Here is a 19,926-nt window from a genome sequence, read left to right as displayed (position 1 = left end):
GCTCAATACAAGAGGACATGGCTTTAAGGTAAGGGGTAGGAAGTTCAAAGGGGATATTAGAGGAAGGTTTTTTACTCAGAGGGTGGTTGGTGCATGGAATGCACTGCCTGAGTCAGTGGAGAAGGCAGATACATTCGAGAAGTTTAAGAGACTACTAGACAGGTATATGCAGGAATTTAAGGTTGGGGGTTATATGGGAGGCAGGGTTTGAAGGTCGGCACAACATTGTGGGCCAAAGGGCCTGTAATGTGCTGTACTATTCTATGTTCTATATGTTCTATGTAACTGTTATTTGCTCCATATTCCAGCGTCTACGGTGTGTTTTGTCCAGGAAGTCTGAAGAATCACACTGCAGGTCAATGTGTGCGCAGAACCATACTGCAACGTGTCGGCGAGCTGTACCCACCCACCTGATGCTTCACATACTCTGTAGCTATGTTGACCATGGGGTAGATGATGCTCAGGAAATATTCCGAGAACCGCAGGCTGGGTGGAGTGCTCCAGTGGTCTGCGTCAGAGAGGTACTGACTCATACTTTTAATCTGAAAGGGAAAGGGGAAGTAGACAGTGTTAACATTGGCAACGTTATTAAACTGCAAGCAAAATAGAACATGTTCCAAATATTTAGGCTGGGTTTCACTTGAAACCCAATTGCCTTTGCTTTCTAGTTGTTGATCGAACAGTTGTCTAGCACCAATAATAGCATTTGTCATGCGTCTGTCTGCTTGATAGAATGACAATGCTTCAGACAGCAGCCTCTGCAACACCAGTTATTAATAAAACACATTACAAATTGTTACACGTGATATTTCAAGTTTCCATGGAGAAAACAAAGTGGCTGATATTAATCACATGTTTAAGATTTCAGTGAGAGATTTTTTAAAATGACACTTGAATTCACTATACACTGAGGAACTGATCTCTTTTTTTCAGTCGATGGTGGTCAGGTCTTACCATCAGTAATATCATGAAGGCATAAATTTAATGGTGTTATTCGGCATTAGTGCCAGTGCGAACATCAGAGTGATAGCAGTATGCAGGAAATGGTTGGGGGAAGGGTTAAATTGTTTTTAAAAAATCCAACACTTACTGAGGCAAGGATTTGGAGCAGTGTGCAGAATTATGCCATTTTAATTCACAGTACTTCAAATTTTGGAAGTTTTTGAATTAATCTCAGCAATCTTGGCCCCAGTCAACAGGCAACATCTTTACCAGCATTATATGTAGGATGTCCATTGATTCTGTTTACAGTTACAGTGTTGCTGTTGAGTGGCTTGCAGAGCTGGCTTGTTAGCTTCCAGCTAGGCAACATCGTCAGTGCAACTTCGAATGAAATGTTGGTGACCTACATACATTGTTTGTGTGTGTGTGTGTGTGTGTGTGTGTGTGTGTGTGTGTGTGTGTGTGTGTGTGTGTGTGTGTGTGTGTGTGTATGTGTGTGTGTGTTTGTGTGTGTTTGTGCCATTTCTATTGGTCACCGATTATGTAATCCACTATTGGTTCGTTAAAATCTGATTGGGTGATAATTGTTGTCCGGGCTGTGTTAGTCGATCACTGTGTAGGATTAACATCCTCATTGATTGATGCATGTAATCAGGTGTGAATTGGCTCCTGGTTCTGGACTGACAACTTGACACTGAAGTGGGTTGTAAACTGGATTCATTTCGATCGCTCGTTGATAGAATTCTGCGCAGAGAGCAACGCCTCTAAGAATTCTCGGGCTTGTCGTTGACGAGCTTGGCCTAGGATAGTGACAATGGTCCAGTTAAATTGATGTGCTTGGCTGTCACAATGTATAGATATAAGGGACAGTTGATCATGACGGTTAACAGGCAGTTGGTATTCATGTTGCCTTGTTGATAGCTTCCTACCGGCCTGTCCAATATAATGCTTGTCGCATGCTAATTACACGTGTCAATCAATGAATAACAGATATGCAACGGATATCAATGAAGTGGTCTTTGGATGACTGAAATTCTCAGTTCAGCCTGACAAATGTAACTGCAAACCATCACATACCAACTCGTAACAAAACAGTATAAAAGTTAGAAAGAAATTGGGTTTGGTAGGAATGACAGAAGGTCGAGGTGATAGAAAGAAGACCTGGAATTCATTCCTCAGGCTTTCATTTCTGCAATGGACGACTTATTTGTCTGCAACTTATTGGGATATCTTTTTAGTTTGTAAGAATTGTTCCTGTGTTTGGAGATCCTTTGGAAATCCTTTAGTTTATTCATTTAGGAGCATGGGTACTGCTGGCAAACCAGCATTAAATGCTCATCCCTCATTGTCTTGAGAAAATGTTAATGAGTCACCTTCTTGAACTTCTGCAGACCGTCTAGTGATGGGACACCCACAGTACCTTTGGGAAGGGAGCTTTAGGAGACAAGTCTGGAGATAATGAAGGACTGGTGATATAGTTCCAAATCAAGAAATGTGACATAAATGTGATGGCCACTTGTGTCAATTGTCTTTAACCTGGGTGATTAAATTCATGAATTCAGGATGTTTAAAAATTCTGAAGGTGTGATGGATACCCACTTTCCAGGGTGCAAGGGGCTTATTACTAACCTCAGCTTTCAGGCACAGCACCATGACTTTCCCAAGGGCTAAGGAGTTGCTATTGACTAAGTTAAACTTCTAACCAATACTCCTTGCTTAGCCTCTTGCATTGAGCAAGGAAACAATGGGTTCCACGTTGGCCCATGATTTAATCGAAGAGAAACAATGGGGTCCATGATTAAGCTTTGCATTCACCAGCCTGACGAATGTAATTGAAAACCATGCAGATGATGGCTGCTTGCAGCAAAACAGTATAAAAATTAGAAAGCAGTTGGGTTTGTTAGGAATGACAGAAAGACGGGGTGACAGAAAGAGGACCTAGAATTCATTCCTCAGCCTTTGGTTTCTGTGACGGATGTCTCATGAGTCTGCAACTCATTGGAATGTCTTTTTTGTTTGTAAGAATTGTACCTGTCTTTGGAGAACCTTTGCAGTTTGGATACTTAGTCAGAAATCCTTTGGAAGTTTCAAATACTTTGTAAGTTAGAAATCCTCTGTGAGCTTTAAGTCTATTTCAAGAATTATTCCTCTAATTAAATCACTAAAAATAAAATAATCTGTTGGAAATAATTTGAAAGATGTGTAGCTGCAGCGGTTGATTAACCTCCCGAACGACCATCTTCCCAATTACTTCCAACGACTTTGGGTGTCAAACACTCAAATGTGCTCGCTGTTGGGAGAAGTTCACCTGCAGGCAAGCCTACATACAGGAGCAACTCTTCTTCCTCCACAAATGCTTAAGGCATCAGTTACAGGGCACCAATCAACCACCTAAGGCCATGGTCTATCACCAGGCAGAATGGGAAATGTATGGTCTGAATGCTTATCACCAATGCTCATAATTGACATAAAAACAGGATCAGATAACAAAAGAGGAGTGAGATGGATGTGGATAGTTGGCCAAGAACTGACAGACAAATTAGAAGCGGCGATACAGCGCAGGGTTACCAACAGAAGGGACATGAAGCAGGAAATCAATAAAACGGACGAAATAGAAAATAACTATGTGTGCATAGGAAACTTGTCCAATAGACCAAAATAATCTGTATTTAAACCAGTTTGCTGGCCAGAGGTATCTCCTCCTTGGTAGGGGGGAGGGGTTCAACCCTCTAAATATGTGACTAACAGCTACACCTTGCTGAGGAGACCAAACAGTGAAGTAAACTGGTATGTAGGTTGATACAGTATAATCTTCCTAAAGTGGGGATACCTGTAGAAACTTACATCAGATAGGACTTAAAATAAGTTTCGAGCTAGAGTTAAGTTTATAGCTTGCGGACAGTACACTTAATATCATCACAAGTGGATTTGTAAGGGTAGAAGAAATGGTTTCCTCCAACAGGTAGTCAGAAACTAGAGGAGATGGATTTATGATTACTTGCAATATATGCTGGGAGGGATATGAGGAGAAACGGTTACACTCTGCAAATTCTTATGATCTGCAATTCACTGCCTAACAGCACGGGGCAAGCGTATTTCATAGAAACTTTGAAAAAGGTATTGGAATAATAATCAAAAGAGAAACTGACTGGACAACATGAAGAGAGGAGGGTTTGAGGCTAATTCATAATTTTTGGTCACCAAAGCCTAATGGATTAGTTGGTTTTAGGCATCATGCCTTGAAAGTCACTCCCCTGCCCCCCCACTATTTTTAGAAACAAGTCAGTGTTTCAGATTAACCTACTCAATTTAGATACAGCCTTTTAGATGAGCATAATTTGGGATTTTCCTGTGGAGTTGGAGACAACTGCTTAGTAGGGTGTTGACTCACCAAAAGCTCGCAGAAAAACCACAGATGCTTGTACACGTGATCTCTCGTCTTTCCATTGGCAATGACAATATGATAAACCAATTCCTCGTGAAATAGCTGCAAGTAAATTAATCATTGAACAAAATGAAACATTAATTAAACCAATCACTGACAGAAAAATAGATGACTGGAAATGGATCTCCAGTCTGTAGATTAAATATGTTATTCAGCATCAGCACCACCAGTACTCTACGACTCAGTTCGATTAGTGTTAAGCTAACGAAAATCTCCAAAGTTAAAAACCAAGTTGCAGAGGTCCCACTACTACTCAGTACTTGGCAAGCAAATCGGACACTTAGAGAGATATTGATCTGTTCCCGGAATTTTCAATCCCCAGGGTCTCATGACATCTCTACCTCTGCTGGGAGGAGATTTGGAGAGCCATGATTATTCTATGCAGCGCGCACACACAGCAGGCAGGAAGATAAAAATCACTGCCAGAAGGGCCACACACATTTTCATCAGAGTCTCTGCATCTGGTAAACTAGATCAGCAAATTTTCAGATGACGCCAAGATTGGGGGTGTAGCCAGAAGCGAGGGAGATTATCAAAGCTTGCAGTGGGATCTGGACCAGCTAGAAAAATGAGCTGAAAAATGCAGATGGAATTTAATGCAGACAAGCGTGAAGTGTTGCACTTTGGGAGGACCAACCATGGTAGGACTTACACAGCGAATGGTAGGGCACCTCAAATGAGGAGTGCAGTAGAACAGAGGGATCTGGGAGGGCAGATCCATAATTCCTTGAAGGTGGCGACACATATGAACAGGGTCATAAAGAGAGCTTTTGGTACATTGGTGAGGCCTAATTTGGAGTATTGCCACCTACCTACAGGAAAGGTATCAATACGATTGAAAGAGTAGAGAGAAAAACTACAAGGATGCTGCCAGGACTTGAGGATTTGGGTTATAAGGAAAGGTTGAATAGGTTAGGACTGCCAGTCCTGCTGAAGGTTTTTGGCTCCAATCATCAACTGTACTTTTTTCCGTAGATGCTGCCTGGCCTGCTGAGTTCCTCCAGCATTTTGTGTGTGTTGTTTGATTTCCAGCATCTGCAGCTTTTCTCTTGTTTGTGGCTGGTTAGGACTTTGTTCCCTGGAGTGAAGGGAGATTTGCTAGAGGTATACAAAATTATAAGGGCTATGGATAGAATAAATGCAAGCAGGCTTTTTCTACTAAGGTTAGGTCAGAATAGAACTGGAAGTCCTGGGTTAGGTAAAAGGTGAAATATTTAAGGGGAACATGGGGGGAAACTTCTTCATGCAGAGGGTGGTAAAAGTATGAAACAAGCTGCCAGTGGAAGTGGTGTACGTGGGTTTATTTTCAACATTTAAAAGGAGTTTAGATAAGTAAATGGGTCAGAGGGAGATGAGCGGCTGTGGTCCAGGTGCAGGTGAATGGGACTAGGCAGAATTGTTCGGCATGCACTAGATGGGCTGAAGGGCCTGTTTCTGTGCCTTAGTGCTGAATGAATCTACAGAGCATATTTTAAAAGTCAAGAAATGAAATAAACTTGGAGCTATTGTAGCCGAATCATAGAAAGTTAAGTTGCAGGTGCGGAAAGAAAATTGGAATCAGTGGCCTTTATTGCCAAAGAGTTTGAACACCAGAGTTGGGATGCCTAGGTCTGGCTTTACAGGCTCTTGGAGTCATGTGCTCCGGTCTGCTTCCCCACCTGTGAAAGGGAAACATGCTGATACAGGGATGATGCTTCCCTCTGCCTGAGGAGTTTGAAGTTATGGTCACAGTTACAACTTAAGGGGTCAGCTGTTCACCATTTATTGCCCATCCTTTTTTGATTTTATATATAATTGGATGTCTGGGATAGTTTATCATTACCCGCTGTAGTAATCTTGTTTTTCTGCAACTTGGTGAGATTGTACATAGAGTTTTATTCTTCTTGCCCAAGGAAGGATATATTATCGTGAAGAAATTTCCCCTCATGGGGTTATAGAGCAAAACAGAACCCATGAGGCTCTTCAGCCCAATGAGTCCATGCCAAAGATGGTGTGCAGCCAGCTAGTACAAATGTCCTGTGTTCAGACAATATCCCTCCAAACATCACCTCTCCATATTGTTATCAAAGAACTTCTTCAATGTTACTATAACCACTTCCTCTGGCAGCTCATTCCTCATACTCACCATCCTCTGCATGAAAACTTTGCCCCTCAGTTCCCTTTTAAATCTTTCTCCTCTCAACCTTAGTTTTGGACTTGCCTACCCTGGGAAAAGGACTGTTACCATCCACCTTCTCTATCAATCGCCTCACATCTATTGGTATCAAAATCCATTTGCCATTTCTGAGCCTACTTCCTTAACAGATCAAGATCCCCATGTTATCTGTAATAACCTTCTTCAAGTCTCATGCGTTCACATCCAAATTATTTGTGTAAGTGACAAACAATAAGGGTCCCAACACTGACCACTAGTCACTGACCTCCATTCCGAGAAACAATGATCATACTCCTACCTCTGAGCCAATTTTGAATCCACCCAACTAACTCTCCCTGTGTTCCATACAATGTAACTTTCCAGACCTGTCACTCACTTGGGACCTTGCCAAAGGCCTTGCTAAAGTCCAGATAGATAATATCCTCTACCCTACCCTCATCTACCCTTTTGGTTATTTCTTCAAAAAACTCAAAAAGATTTGTCAGACACTATTCCCACATACAAAGCCATGTTGATGTCTAAACAGACTCTGTCTACCCAAATGCTGGTAGATTCTGTCCCTTGGAATTCCCTCCAGTAACATCCACCACGGACATCACGGTGACTGGCTTGTCCTTGCTACAACAGAACAATATTAGCCACCTTCCAGTCCTTAGGTGGCCAATGGTAAAGCGAATTTCTCTGCAACTTCTTTGCTAGCCTCCCACAAAATCCAAGGATGCACTGGGTCCGGCCCTGGGTATTCATCCTACTTAATGTACCGTGAGGCTGCAAATTCCCCCTTCCTGGCAATATGAATGCTCTGCAAAACATCACCACTTGTCTCGCTCATCTCTCAAGAAAACATGATTTTCCCCCTCAGTAAACACCAAGGGGAAATATTCGCTAAAAATCCTACTCATTTCCTGTAGGCCTACTCTCTCCTTAGCCACACTTTTACTCTGAATATACCTGTCAAACCTCTTGGGATTTTCCTTAATCGTGCCTACCAGACCCATCTCATACCTTCTCTCAGCCCTTCTGATTTGCCTCTTATGTGTATTCCTAATTATTTTATAGTGGAATGGATTCACTCGTCCCAACCTCCTCAAGCCAATACATACTTCCTGCTTTTTCTTGACCAGATCCTCAATCCCTAAACTTGCCAGTTTAACCCTTCACCCTAACAAGAACATACTGCCCCTGGACTCTTTATCAATGTTAAAAGCCTCCCAAAGCCGTTCATTCCTCATCAATCAACACCCTTAAAGCAAATTAGCTGCTTATATTTACTGATTGAACTGTTGTTATCTTTAAATTGTTCTTTCAGATGACACTTCTGAAGTAAATTTTATTTTAAAATGGATTTTCTGCTCGTATGTCATCTGAGGCGTGCTTTTAAAACTATGACAGCAAACTTTTGTAATTATGTATTGTATTCAGTGTATTCTTATTTAAAAAACACTTTTGGGACGGCACAATCACATAGCAGTTAGCGTAATGCTGTTACAATGCCAGCAAAGAGTTTATACATTCCCCCATCACAGTGTGGGCTTCCTCAGGGTTGTCCGGTTTCCTCCCAGCTTCCAAAGACATATGTTTTAGTAAGTTAATAGGACACATGGGTGAAATTTGGCAGGATGGTCTCATTGGGCCAGAAAGGGCCTGTTACTACACTGTATTTCTAAATTAAATAAGTAAAAATTAAATTCTTTTAGCATTTACTTTTGTAATTCCTGTCTCACACTTGTAGTTTACAGCTACTCCAAATTTCCGAGATTTGGAAGATTTTCACATTTTAAGAAAAACTTTTAAGACTTCAGTAAATAAAAACAATCATGACTGCCTTGTAATTTGTTATAACCCTGTATTTTTGAGTATAACACAGAATGATGCTAGACATCTTTCAAAGTGAAGAACAGAAATAACCTAAAAACAAAATGATGCCTTCCGTTAAACCCTTCTTGTAAGAACTTCACTTGCCTAGCATCGGGACCAGATTCAAAACAAAAGTAATTTGGTAAAACCTAGAGCTGCCTCAGTTACTTAAATTGGTTACTTCTCTCATTTTAAGTTTGTTGTGGTAAAAGTTCAATGGTTTTGATCTAGACACTGCAGGTGTGCTTACACTTATTAATAAGGCAGCTCGTTGCTGAAACAACAGTCTTTGAAATGACCAGAGGAGACAACCTCAGAATAGAGAATGTCCCTTTAAAACAGAGATGAAGAGGAATTTCTTTAACCAGAGGGTGGTGAATCTGTGGAATTCATTGCCATGGACAGTTGTGAGGTCAAGTCATTGGGTATAATTATAATTGTTGATAGGTTCTTGATTAGTAAGGGCATCAAAGGGAAAAGTCAAGAGAATGGGGTTGAGTGGGATAATAAATCAGCCATGATAGAATGGCAAAGCAGATTTGATGAGCCGACTGGCCTAATTTTGCCCCAATGTCTTATGGTCTCTTGCCCTTTGAGCATCACACTAATCACAGCTCCAACCTCAGAACTTATTACCTGCATTTATCATCCACATCCAACTTCTGCAACATTTTTTAATAAATGATGTTATGGTCAGGGCACATTTACACAATCTGAAGTGAATTGTATGCAATACGCCATTGGATTTGGCGAATTTTGCAGATGTCTTGTTGGTGGCATCTCATTAGTGCAGTGACAAACAGAAAAGACCACAATGTCTCCTCCTTCTGCTGTTTCCACATTGGTCTGTATTTCTTACAACATATAAGGAAGGCGATTTCGGCCATCAAGTCTACACTGGCCTACAGCGCAATCCCATTACCTGACTAGTTTTCCTTGTAACTTACTCTGCCCTTGTTCAGAATTAATCTGAAACCAAAGGTACATTCCATATGATGGAGCAAAGCCTTCAGACTTTCTACCTTAAAGGAAATGGGCCACAACTAAAGTCAAAGACAGACTCTACCAATTCCAAAAGGCTTGTACTGCAAATCATCAGCTCATCACCTCAGATCTTCCAACTCATTCAGCAGAATTCCAGACCTCAGGAACAAATTCCTGGCAAACAATTTGGTTGATGGGGAGGGTCAGAGTTAGAGATCAGTCATTTCCACTTTTATATAAATCTCTGACTTTTAAGAGAAACTAATAGGAAATCAAGTGTTAGGAAACATTGACACAGAAAATATCAAGACATTTGTTTTATTCAGTTTTATGTTTCTGACACCTGGTCTGCCCTTGATTTATTTTCCTTTACCATTGGTAGTTAGGCACTAAACCAATATTTTCCTTCATCTATCTTTCCATTTCTCTGCTTTAAGTAACTCCTTAAATTCAGTTTGACCATCTATGCTAATATCTCAATACGCTTTGGTGTCAAATTTTATCTGTCAATGGGTCTGGTAGAATTCTTGAGATGTCTTACTATTTTCGAACTATCTGAAGATAGCAAATGATCTTTATTTCATCACCAATAAGTAGGGAATTTAAAAGTAAAAGTTGCATATTAACCAATAATTTTTGAATCCATCAAGGATCATTGGGCTGACCTTTGAAGGCTTCAGACTACTGCCTGCTGTGGGCACAGTGAGCATCGATGTCTGCAACTCAGTATCACTTGAGCTAAGCCGACACATCCTGTGTAACGCAGTTGTACTCTCTGGCTTGACCGTGGCATACTTCTCAGACTCTGTGACTTCAGCCTCATGGAGAACTAAAAACAAATCAAATGAACACTACAACAGAACAGGTTAAAGACTGTGATGAATGAGGAATATTCATAATTACCATCAGTTTCACTTTCTGCCATAGTTATGTTTCACCAGCAATTCTTTCCAAATTCAAACCAAGGTGACCCAAAGGCAAATCACGCCATTTTGAGGAACAACACCTGCCTAAATTACGGAATTTGGAATTCTGGAATTTTCTTGCCCCTACTGGCATTTAAAAGCTTACAGATTACATTGTACTTTTTGTCAGGAATAGTAAGGGTTACGAACCAAAGTTGACAATAGGAGTTAACACCAGCTATCACGATTGGACAGCACAACACAAGAGGATAAGTTGCTATGGGCCAGTGATAAACCAGGTACAGGCTAAGTACCACATTGCAGGAGAAAAGATGAAGGCAGTGTATAAGTACTATTTGGTTAGACAAGAAACTCAGGGGTGAAGGTAACATACTACTGTCCAGTTCAGCTGCACAAGAAAGATGGTGTTGCCACTTTTTCTGAACCAGTATACATACTTGTAAAGAGACAACACAATGTCTGGTGTGTGACTATATCCTGTACTGCCTTATTTTCACACCTGATTGTACCTCAGCTTAGACGGACTCACCACTGAAAGATATACTTTATACTTTATTGTCGCCAAACAATTCATACTAGAACATACAATCATCACAGTGATATTTGATTCTGCGCTTCCCGCTCCCTGGATTACAAATCGATAGTAAATATTCAAAATTTAAATTATAAATCATAAATAGAAAATAGAAAAATGGAAGGTAAGGTAGTGCAATAAAACCGAGATGCAGGTCCAGATATTTGGAGGGTACGGCCCAGATCCGGGTCAGGATCCGTTCAGCAGTCTTATCTTATATAAATATTTTATATGGACGTTCTGTGAAAAATTGTTCTGTTCTTGACTTCAAAAAAAATTCTTTGATCAAGACCATTTCCTTTCTACGGGGCAAATCCTTCCAACTGAATTTATTCTTCCCAAAGATAGTAATTAGAGCATAGGAGACAAGACCTCCAATTAGATGATCAGTACAAAAGGTCTCATGACCTCTAATATTACAAAATACTACGACAATCAAGGGATATGGGATTAATGCAGGGCCATGGAACTGAGGTAAAAGGTCGGACATGATCTTATTGAAGAAAACTACAGACGCAAAGAACTGAGTTCCCGAATACTACTAATACTTATTAAGCTCAAAAGTTCTTAAGTTCCCTCTAAGAACCTGGGAACACTCCAAGTAAAGCCTGAATTTGTTTAGTAGCTTTTGAAATAAGTGGACCTTTGGTAATTGGTAGGGAACAATGGACCTGCACTTACACCTTCAAGCTGGACTTTTCAGGCCACATACAGCACCAGTGGATCCTATCTTTACAGTTGTGCCTCTGATTTCAACATCAGGTCTGAGCTGATGGAACCTCTGACCATCAAACCTCAGGACAAGTACTCAAAAGGCTCCCAGGCATGCCAAGTGAACACAAGCCCTCCAATATGTCTCTAAGTGGATTCACTCCTTATGAAGATCAAGAAGATTTCATGATCTTAGCATTTTAATTCTTAAGTACATTAAATAACCGGGGTGACTTTAGAAAGTGTTCCCACCCTTGCTAGATCAATGCATAAAGTAGGTGAAGAATGTTTATTCAATGGGGCTGGTATGTTTAACTCAAAGCCATTAGCAAATATTGGGCTGCACAGAAAATAACCTTGATCACTGGCTATTTACTGCTGATAACCTCACTGGTACCTGGTACACTGAACAAGTGGTGAATGTACGTAGCCAGGGATTGGTTTCGTCCCAGCGAGTCTTTCGTCATTTCCTCAGTATTGTGGAGTTGGTCCACAATTTTGATCAGTGTTTCAAAGATTCCTCTGCCGACTGGAGCTGTGAATAAAAGAAACAAGGTTCACAGCAAAATGGACAGGTAAGGAGGTAAGGGCAGGTTCTTGCTGCAGCATCAAAGCATCAGTTAGCCCAAGTCAACCCACCGCAGTTCAAAGTTCAAAGTACATTTATTATTATACTGTGTACAACCTTGAGATTTGTCTCTTTATGGGCAGCCACAAAATGAAGAAACCCAATAGACCATCAAACACCCAATGTGCAAAAAAAGAACAAATCGTGCAAACAATAAAAAGTAAGCAATTAACGTTCGGAACTAAAGTTCACGAAAGTGAGTTCACAAAGCCAGTTGTCATTGTAGCTGGTTGGTTGCAGGCCAGAGCATCAGTTCAGTGCTGGGATATGTAAATCTCACCGAGCAGCGAGCTGAACACCAGCCCATCCCGACACCCTGACCTTTTGAATCTGGCGCTTAAATTGTCCAAACATTGGCTTGCTCTCAGATCCGGGCCCTGTAGCTTTGATGTGCTCTCGGACCTGGGCCCTATCGCCTCAATTCAGCCCATACCTGACCTTAAAAAATCTGGGCTGGTGCTTGAATGGGTCGAACATTGGCTAGTTCCTCACTCTCGGGCCCGGGTCCCACTCTGAATCGCCTCAGTTTGCCTCGCCTTGGACCTGCTGCTTTGAATCGGCTCCAAGTCTGCTCCAGCAATGGCCAAGCATTGGATTGTTCCTCACCCGCAGGGTCAAAGGCCCTGCTGTCTTGATTTGGTCCACACAGGCCATGCCGCAAACCATCCTGCACCTTTAAGACTTCAGTTCACGCCTCAAAAATGCCAGGTCACACAGGCAGCTCATCAGCTCAGCTTTGAGAGGTAAGTTACAGCCTATTGATTGCAGAGATTATTATTCAGAAGAAATGTGATTATAGAGTAGTAGTATTGTTTGCTACCAGTAAGACATCACTGTGCTTCACAGTGTATTAACCCCACTTTGATTTCCAGCTCAGCCTATGGGGAAGACAACTACTCATCTGAACTCAATATATAGTCTAATCAACCCCACACAGATCAGTAAACAAATTACTAACATCTAACCTCAACACCTGCTTTAACCAAGTCCTGACTTCCTATTCCGCCAGCGTAGAGCATAACTCTCTCAACCCGAACACACAATTCAAACAGCTTCAAATATCCAGTGCCAACACCTACGTCACTAAATGCTGGCTTTCAACTCACTAGGCACTGGGCTCAACCCACTCAGCCTTAATGTATGTAAACATTGTCTAATTCCATATCTCACCCCAGTAACCAATTCACCCAATGAGAACTAAATCCAATCGCAACAGCATCTGTAACTCGACCAATTCAAATTCTCCTTTCTTATATTAGCAGGACTTCTAAATGCTGGAATTTCCTATCCAATCATAGAAATATTGAACTCAGGAAGGTGGCTCAAGATTATCTTCTCGGTGACGTTCATGGACTGGCCATAAATGGCGGCTTGTGTTTAGAGTTATAGAGCACTATAGCACAGAAAAAGGGCCTTTGGACAATCTCGTCCATGTGAACTGTTATTCTGCCTACTCCCATCGTTCTGCACCCGGACTATAGCCCCCCCCCATACCCCTCCCATTCATGTACTGTACTTATTCAAACTGTTTCCAAATGTTGTAAAAAAAAATCCACATCCATCACTTCTACTTTTATTAAAAATATATCTACATTCTAAAAAGGAATAATTAAAAAAAGCCCTGTTCACATCCCAAGCACCTAACTCAATCAGTACAAAGCACAACTCACGCAACACATAACATGCAACTCCCTTCCAGCCACCCATCATCTGACTCATCGCAGTCCCAAATCCGTGCGGCCAAGGCACCCAGCACCAGCAGCCATTTCACCCAGCGTGGCCTTCAGCTCAACCAATTCGCCTAACCACAACTTACAACAACAGCAGCTCCACAAACCAAACCTTGGGGAAAATTTCAACCGAGTTATCTGAAGATACATCTAAACTTCCACTATCATGAGTTAAACAGTTACTTCATTAAAGTGGCCTAGTTCTAACTTTCATGTTATGCCAACTTGTTCTGAGTTTCCACATCATCCTTCATCTACCACTAAAGTCACCTAAAGTTTTAAATCTTTTGGATAGATCACCCTTCAATCTTCAAAATTCATAGTCATATTGTCAAACTTGCTTTCTGCCCACTCTAAACCAATGTATACTTCCTGAGCTACTGAATTTAAGGCAGTTTTCACAGCTACAGCAAGACTCCAATCTTACTGGCCTCTGCTTGGCATTCCCTATTTCATACAATTTTTAAATGAGGCTATTCAGTTCATTCAGTCTATGCTAGCTCACAGAGTAATCCCATTCCACCACCGATTTTCCATTTAAGGTTGGCATGGTAGCATATTGGTTAGCAAATGCTTTACGGTACCAGTGACCTGGGTTCAATTCCCATGGCTGTCTGCAAGGAACTTGTACGTTCTCCCTGTGACCGCATGGGCTTCCTCTCACTGTCCAAAGACATACTGGTTGGTAAGTTAATTGGCCATTGTAAATTGTCCTGTGATTAGGTTAGGATTAAACTGGGGGATTACTGGACAGTGCGCTGGAAGGACTGGTATCACCTATTCCGCCTGTAACTCAGTAAATAAATGAATAAAATTAACTATTCTCCTCATATTCCCAGCAATTCTTCCTCCCAGAAGGTCTACCACCCACCTACACCAACTAACCAACCCACAGGTACTTTGCATGTGTGAGGAAAGCAGAGCATCCGTACAGTCACAGGGAAACATGCAAACACCACACAGTCAGCACCTGAAGACGGGACTGCTGGAGCAACTAACAAGCTGTGCCACTGTTTCTGTGGGAAATTTCTTAGGGGCTAAATTGTCATTTTTCATTCCTTATTATTCCTGCATCTTGATTTTTTTTAGTTTGTTTTTCCTAAATTTTCTTTAAACTGGGAAAATGCAATGCAAAAGCAGAACTGATAAACATTCCACCAGAGGGCACTAGACCCTCACACCACATCCCTTCACTGATAACTCATTCCAATTTAATATCAGACCCACAAAACAATCCAAGGGTTCCAGACTCCTTTTTTACAGAAGCACTCAAGCCAAGCACTAACCTTGCATATAGTAATATTCTTAATACTTCCAGTAAAATATCCAGCATTTGCTTCCCCTTTCCACAAAAAAAAACTGATTCTTCTTTACAACACAGTTTTGGCTTTCTCACTGCATGTCTGGATAATTGCAAGTGCTATGTTTGACAAGTATTACATTTGCTAATGTTTGTCTGGATTAAGTTCTTTGACATTTGGTAATCAGCAGGATGACCACTTCCTGACTGTCGTGTTCCATTCAACGTGTTTAGTAGGTTCGTTAATAGGTAATCACCTATTAATAAGTACCTCCAGCCACTTACACAGAACCCAGCAAGAATCAATATTTTAGTACAAAGACCGAGTGAAGGGGAGAGAAATTATTGGTGGAAGAGAGGAGGAAAAGGAAATTGGTGGATTTACAGCTAGAAAAGTAGAGAGTGGAGGGAGAGAGATAGAAATTGGCAGAAAGTGGAAGATAAAAATATTCTGAAGTGTGGTCTAATTGGAACAGGCAGGGTTTGAGGAAAAAAATTTACTTGCACGCTTGAAATGATTTTTCAATTCATTTGAAACCCACAACTGTGATGTAAATCAGATGAATGCTCTAACATGGAACTTCACAGAAGTTAGTTCAATGAGTGCACAGTAGAATCAATCTGACCTCTCTCTGATGTCATCCTGGAGCTCAAGATCAGTAGTGGCAGCAGTTTGTCTAACACCACATGCAAGAACGGGACAAGGTCCTCCAACTGAACCCGGTTGAGCACAGTAACAGCCTTTCTCAGTGCCTCTGTCTGCTGGGCTACAGAATGGTGTTTACCCACATCGTCGCACAGTGAGAAGAATCGCTCCAAGTTTCTGTCCTGTAGTAAGCAGATTACAATGTAACCAGTATCAGGGCTGTATCCTTTCAGATCTTTTTCTTTCATAACTTTGAACAAAACAAGACTCATTAGACTAATATAAATTAAATATATTGTCCACAAAATATTAAGCTCAGATCATTAAGCCCTTGAAGTGTTCCATTATTCAATTAGACATAAGCTATTTTCCACCTTCAATCTGTGCTTCTGTTAACCTTGGATCACAAAACCTATCTATCATCTTTGGTTCCAGAATTTCATACGGCTCCAGTGTCAAGAGATCTTTGATAGGGAGAGTTCCCATTTCCATATTGTTCTGGCCATGTATCACAGTAAAGTTCCTCAAGCTTACTTACAGGATACATAATCACTCTGACTCCACCCTTGTATTGTCAAGTGAGACAGCTGGCCAAGGCTAACCCTCTTTCCTCCCTGTAAAATTGGCCCCAAGTCTTATACAACTACAGGAAGGTCCTCTGACATACCTGCACCTTGCTCCTCATAAAACCAATGGCTAAAGATCAGAATCATCTGTCTGAAGTGGAGACAAAAACATCTGCAGTGGCCTACTTAAATAATCAAAGTTTGAGTAAACTTCTCTTAAATTTGCCTCACAGTTACAGTGACTTGGGTTCAATCCTGGTATCAGAACCCATCTAGTTCTCCTAGTGACCATGTGGGTTTACTCCACGAGTTCCCATTTTCTCCCTCATCCAAATGATGTGCTGGGAGGTGAATTGGCTAGTGTAGGTTACCCCTTATTGTGGCTAGTGTAGGTTAACCCTTATTGTGGCTAGTGTGGGTTAACCCTTTCGTGGTAGTGTAGGTTACCCCTTATTGTGGCTAGTGTAAGTTACCCCTTATTGTGGCTAGTATAGGTTACCCCTTATTGTGGCTAGTGTAGGTTAACCCTTATTGTGGCTAGTGTAGGTTACCCCTTATTGTGGATAGCAATAAAAAGAATTTGGTTGATGGAGATTTGAGAGAGAATGTTGAGAACTACAGGGAAATAAGAGGGATGGGAATGATAGGTTTGCTCTAATGGGCCTCTGTGAAATATGTAAATAAGTAAGTTAACCTCAGTCGATCCATGTACTACACATAAGCCTAACTAGGGGAATAATAAGATTCCCCCCCCACCCCCAAATTCAACAGTAGAGTTTTTTTAGAGCCTCTGAATGAAGCTTTTATTAAAACTGACCTTTAACCTTTACAGGTCAGTATGTCACACCCCTTTACTGACACAATCAATGCGAATAACTGCTCAGCAAGCCCAGAAAGGGAAAATAAAAACACTGCAATTTTGAAGGACACAGAACTCAATGTAAGTGGAATGCATTTCTCTGTACAAAAACGTTACAGGTTCAAGCCCTACTCTGTGACTTGAATAGATATTCTTGCTGAACACTTGGTCCAGATCTATGGGAGGGTCGGTATTGTCCATGACCTTGGGTTGAGTTAGTAAAACAGAGGATAACCGTGACTCTGCCATTGTCTAAGGAGGATGTTTAATATCTTCTGTTATGAATGGAACATGGAATTTCCTTGGAATCTGGATTAGCATTCTCCACTCAAACAACATCAACAAAAATAGATTATCTGGTTATTAGTTTTGCCACCCGGGACTGGCTGTTAAGTATGCACATGAAAATAATTCTCCCTGCATGGTGCTTTCTGAAGTTTTGAGCTGTCAGAAATGAATGAGACTCTATCCAATTAAAGACAGAGTGGAACCAAAACTACATAAAATTCATTTTCAATGCACATCCTTTCAAACAAAATTCATCAGAATAGAAACGAAGGTTAATGGGATATTTCAGTAGCTAAAAGTGAGGTACTCTCCAGCTGGAAGTTCTACAGAAATTTAGGGAAATAAGAACGTAAGGAGTAGAAACAGCTCTACCATTCTACAAGATTATGGCTGATCTTTGACCTCAGTTCCACCTTCCTATATCCAATATTCAATATCCAATAATCTATAATCTTAGCTTGTATCTATAACAAAACAGAAGAAGACTGAGTTGATGGGCCAAATAATGATGGATCCCGGGAACAATCCCATCAGTCCCAATCCCCATCATTTCTTGCACCTCTGTAACTTATTCTGTATCATTGGGCATCATGGGGTTACCAGGTCTCTGATTCATTTCGTCGCTAACCTTCACTAAGTGATAGTTTACAGTGGCCATTTAACTGACAAGCATATCCTTGGGATGTGGGGGGAAAACTGGGGCAACCTGAAATCCTCATGATCATATGGAATGTGCAAAGCCCACAAAATCAGAATTAAACTCGGGTCCATGTACTTTTGAGCTAGCAGTAGCCTCTGGGCTACTGTGCCGAAAGCACTGTCTCAGTTAGACTCAGCATCTGAGTTTCCATATCCCTCTTCCAAAGATTCACTACCCTCTGGGTAAAGAAATTTCTTCTCATCTCTCTCCTGAATGGTCAACCCTTTATTGTGAAATGGTGTCCCTTGATTCTAACCATGGATAACATTAACTCCACATCGAGCCTGTCAAACCTTTTGAAAATTTTGTACTGTAGTTAGATCCCCATCAAATCTAGCTTATATATCCTGTGCTATTTTACTTCTCAGCCAACATATTTGGGTTAGGACTTATTCCTCGGAACGTAGAAGATTTGATAGAGGTATACAAAATTAGGAAGGGTATAGACTGAGTAAATGCAAGCAGGCTTTTTCCAGAGGTTAGGTGGGATTACAACTAGAGGTCATGGGTTAAGGGTGAAAGATGAAAATTTAAGGGGAACAAGAGGGGAAACTTCTTCACTCAGAGGGTCATAAGAGTGGGGCACGTAAGCTCGATTTCAATGTTTAAGAGAAGTCTGTATGGTGCATGGATGGCAGGGGTATGGAGGACTATGGTTCAGGTGTAGATCAATGGGAATAGACAGTTTAATTTTTTTGGCATGGACTAGATGGGCTGAAGGGTCTGTTTCCGTGCTGTTCGTTTCTACAACTCTATGATACATGAGCACTTAGTGAGCTGAAGGTGTAGCGACATCAACAAAGTTAGCAAACAATTATATCAACGTGATCATGATGCAATCACTCAGTGACCTGAAAAGCAGACATGGAACATTCATATAGCATCAGACACGGAGCTCTGAAAATGACGTCACTCAATAAAACGGGGTGCAAGAAGATTCCCACAGAGCCCAGCATTTTGATACTGCACCACAGGAGAAATTCACCAACACTCAATAGTGCTTAATACATAATTTGAGATTATTTGTTCTCCACCCCTGATATTTGCTATTCATGAACTTCAGAGAACTCAGGAAATAATGACATCATATTGTGAGGTCTTAATGTAGTGAAACTACATTCTGTACAGGCTCGGGACGTGGTGATATCACTCACTGAAGTCACTAGATAATGCTAGTACTCTGTGGGATCCAAGTGGCATCACATCAAGAATCCCAGAAATGAAATCACTCTAGGAATAACTGGATATTCAGGGAGCCCGGGAGACAATAACATATTGAACGTCTTGACATCAGGGTGCTGCTGAATGACTTCACCAGAGGATGGGATCAATCGGAATAACATGACATCACTTGGCAACATGAGCTTAGAAAACAATGCTTGTGGCAGTTTTGGCATCACACCGCTTGTTTCCCATGTTGCATTGGAACGGGTCCAGTTTGAAGACGATACTAGGAAAGGTGAAGGGGGCTGGCAGTATTGAGGAAGCAGAGACATTGCAGAAGGACTTGGACAAATTAGGAGAATCGCAAAGAAGTGGTAGATGGTATCCAGTGTGCGTTCATGCACTTTGGTAGAAGAAATAAAGGCATAGACTATGTTCTAAACGAGGAGAA

The 19,926-nt window shown here is 41.2% G+C and overlaps 1 protein-coding gene across 1 annotated transcript in view; it reads right to left on the bottom strand.

Moving 5' to 3' along the window:
• The window catches only part of LOC134337483 (dedicator of cytokinesis protein 8-like), a 244,031-nt gene that overhangs the window by 78,317 nt on the left and 145,788 nt on the right, over positions 1–19,926 (bottom strand). The window contains exons 20-24 of the mRNA XM_063032540.1: positions 15,879–16,080; positions 11,992–12,129; positions 10,049–10,212; positions 4,334–4,429; positions 411–542 (exon numbers count right to left, since the gene is read on the bottom strand). Of these exons, the coding sequence (XP_062888610.1) occupies positions 411–542; positions 4,334–4,429; positions 10,049–10,212; positions 11,992–12,129; positions 15,879–16,080 (732 nt within the window). The remainder of the gene's footprint in view (positions 1–410; positions 543–4,333; positions 4,430–10,048; positions 10,213–11,991; positions 12,130–15,878; positions 16,081–19,926) is intronic.

The sequence above is a fragment of the Mobula hypostoma genome, chromosome 24 (genome assembly GCF_963921235.1).
Source record: "Mobula hypostoma chromosome 24, sMobHyp1.1, whole genome shotgun sequence".
Taxonomy (NCBI): domain Eukaryota; kingdom Metazoa; phylum Chordata; class Chondrichthyes; order Myliobatiformes; family Myliobatidae; genus Mobula; species Mobula hypostoma.
Note: the sequence above shows the minus strand (reverse complement) of the source record. Positions and strands in the feature narration are given on the sequence as shown.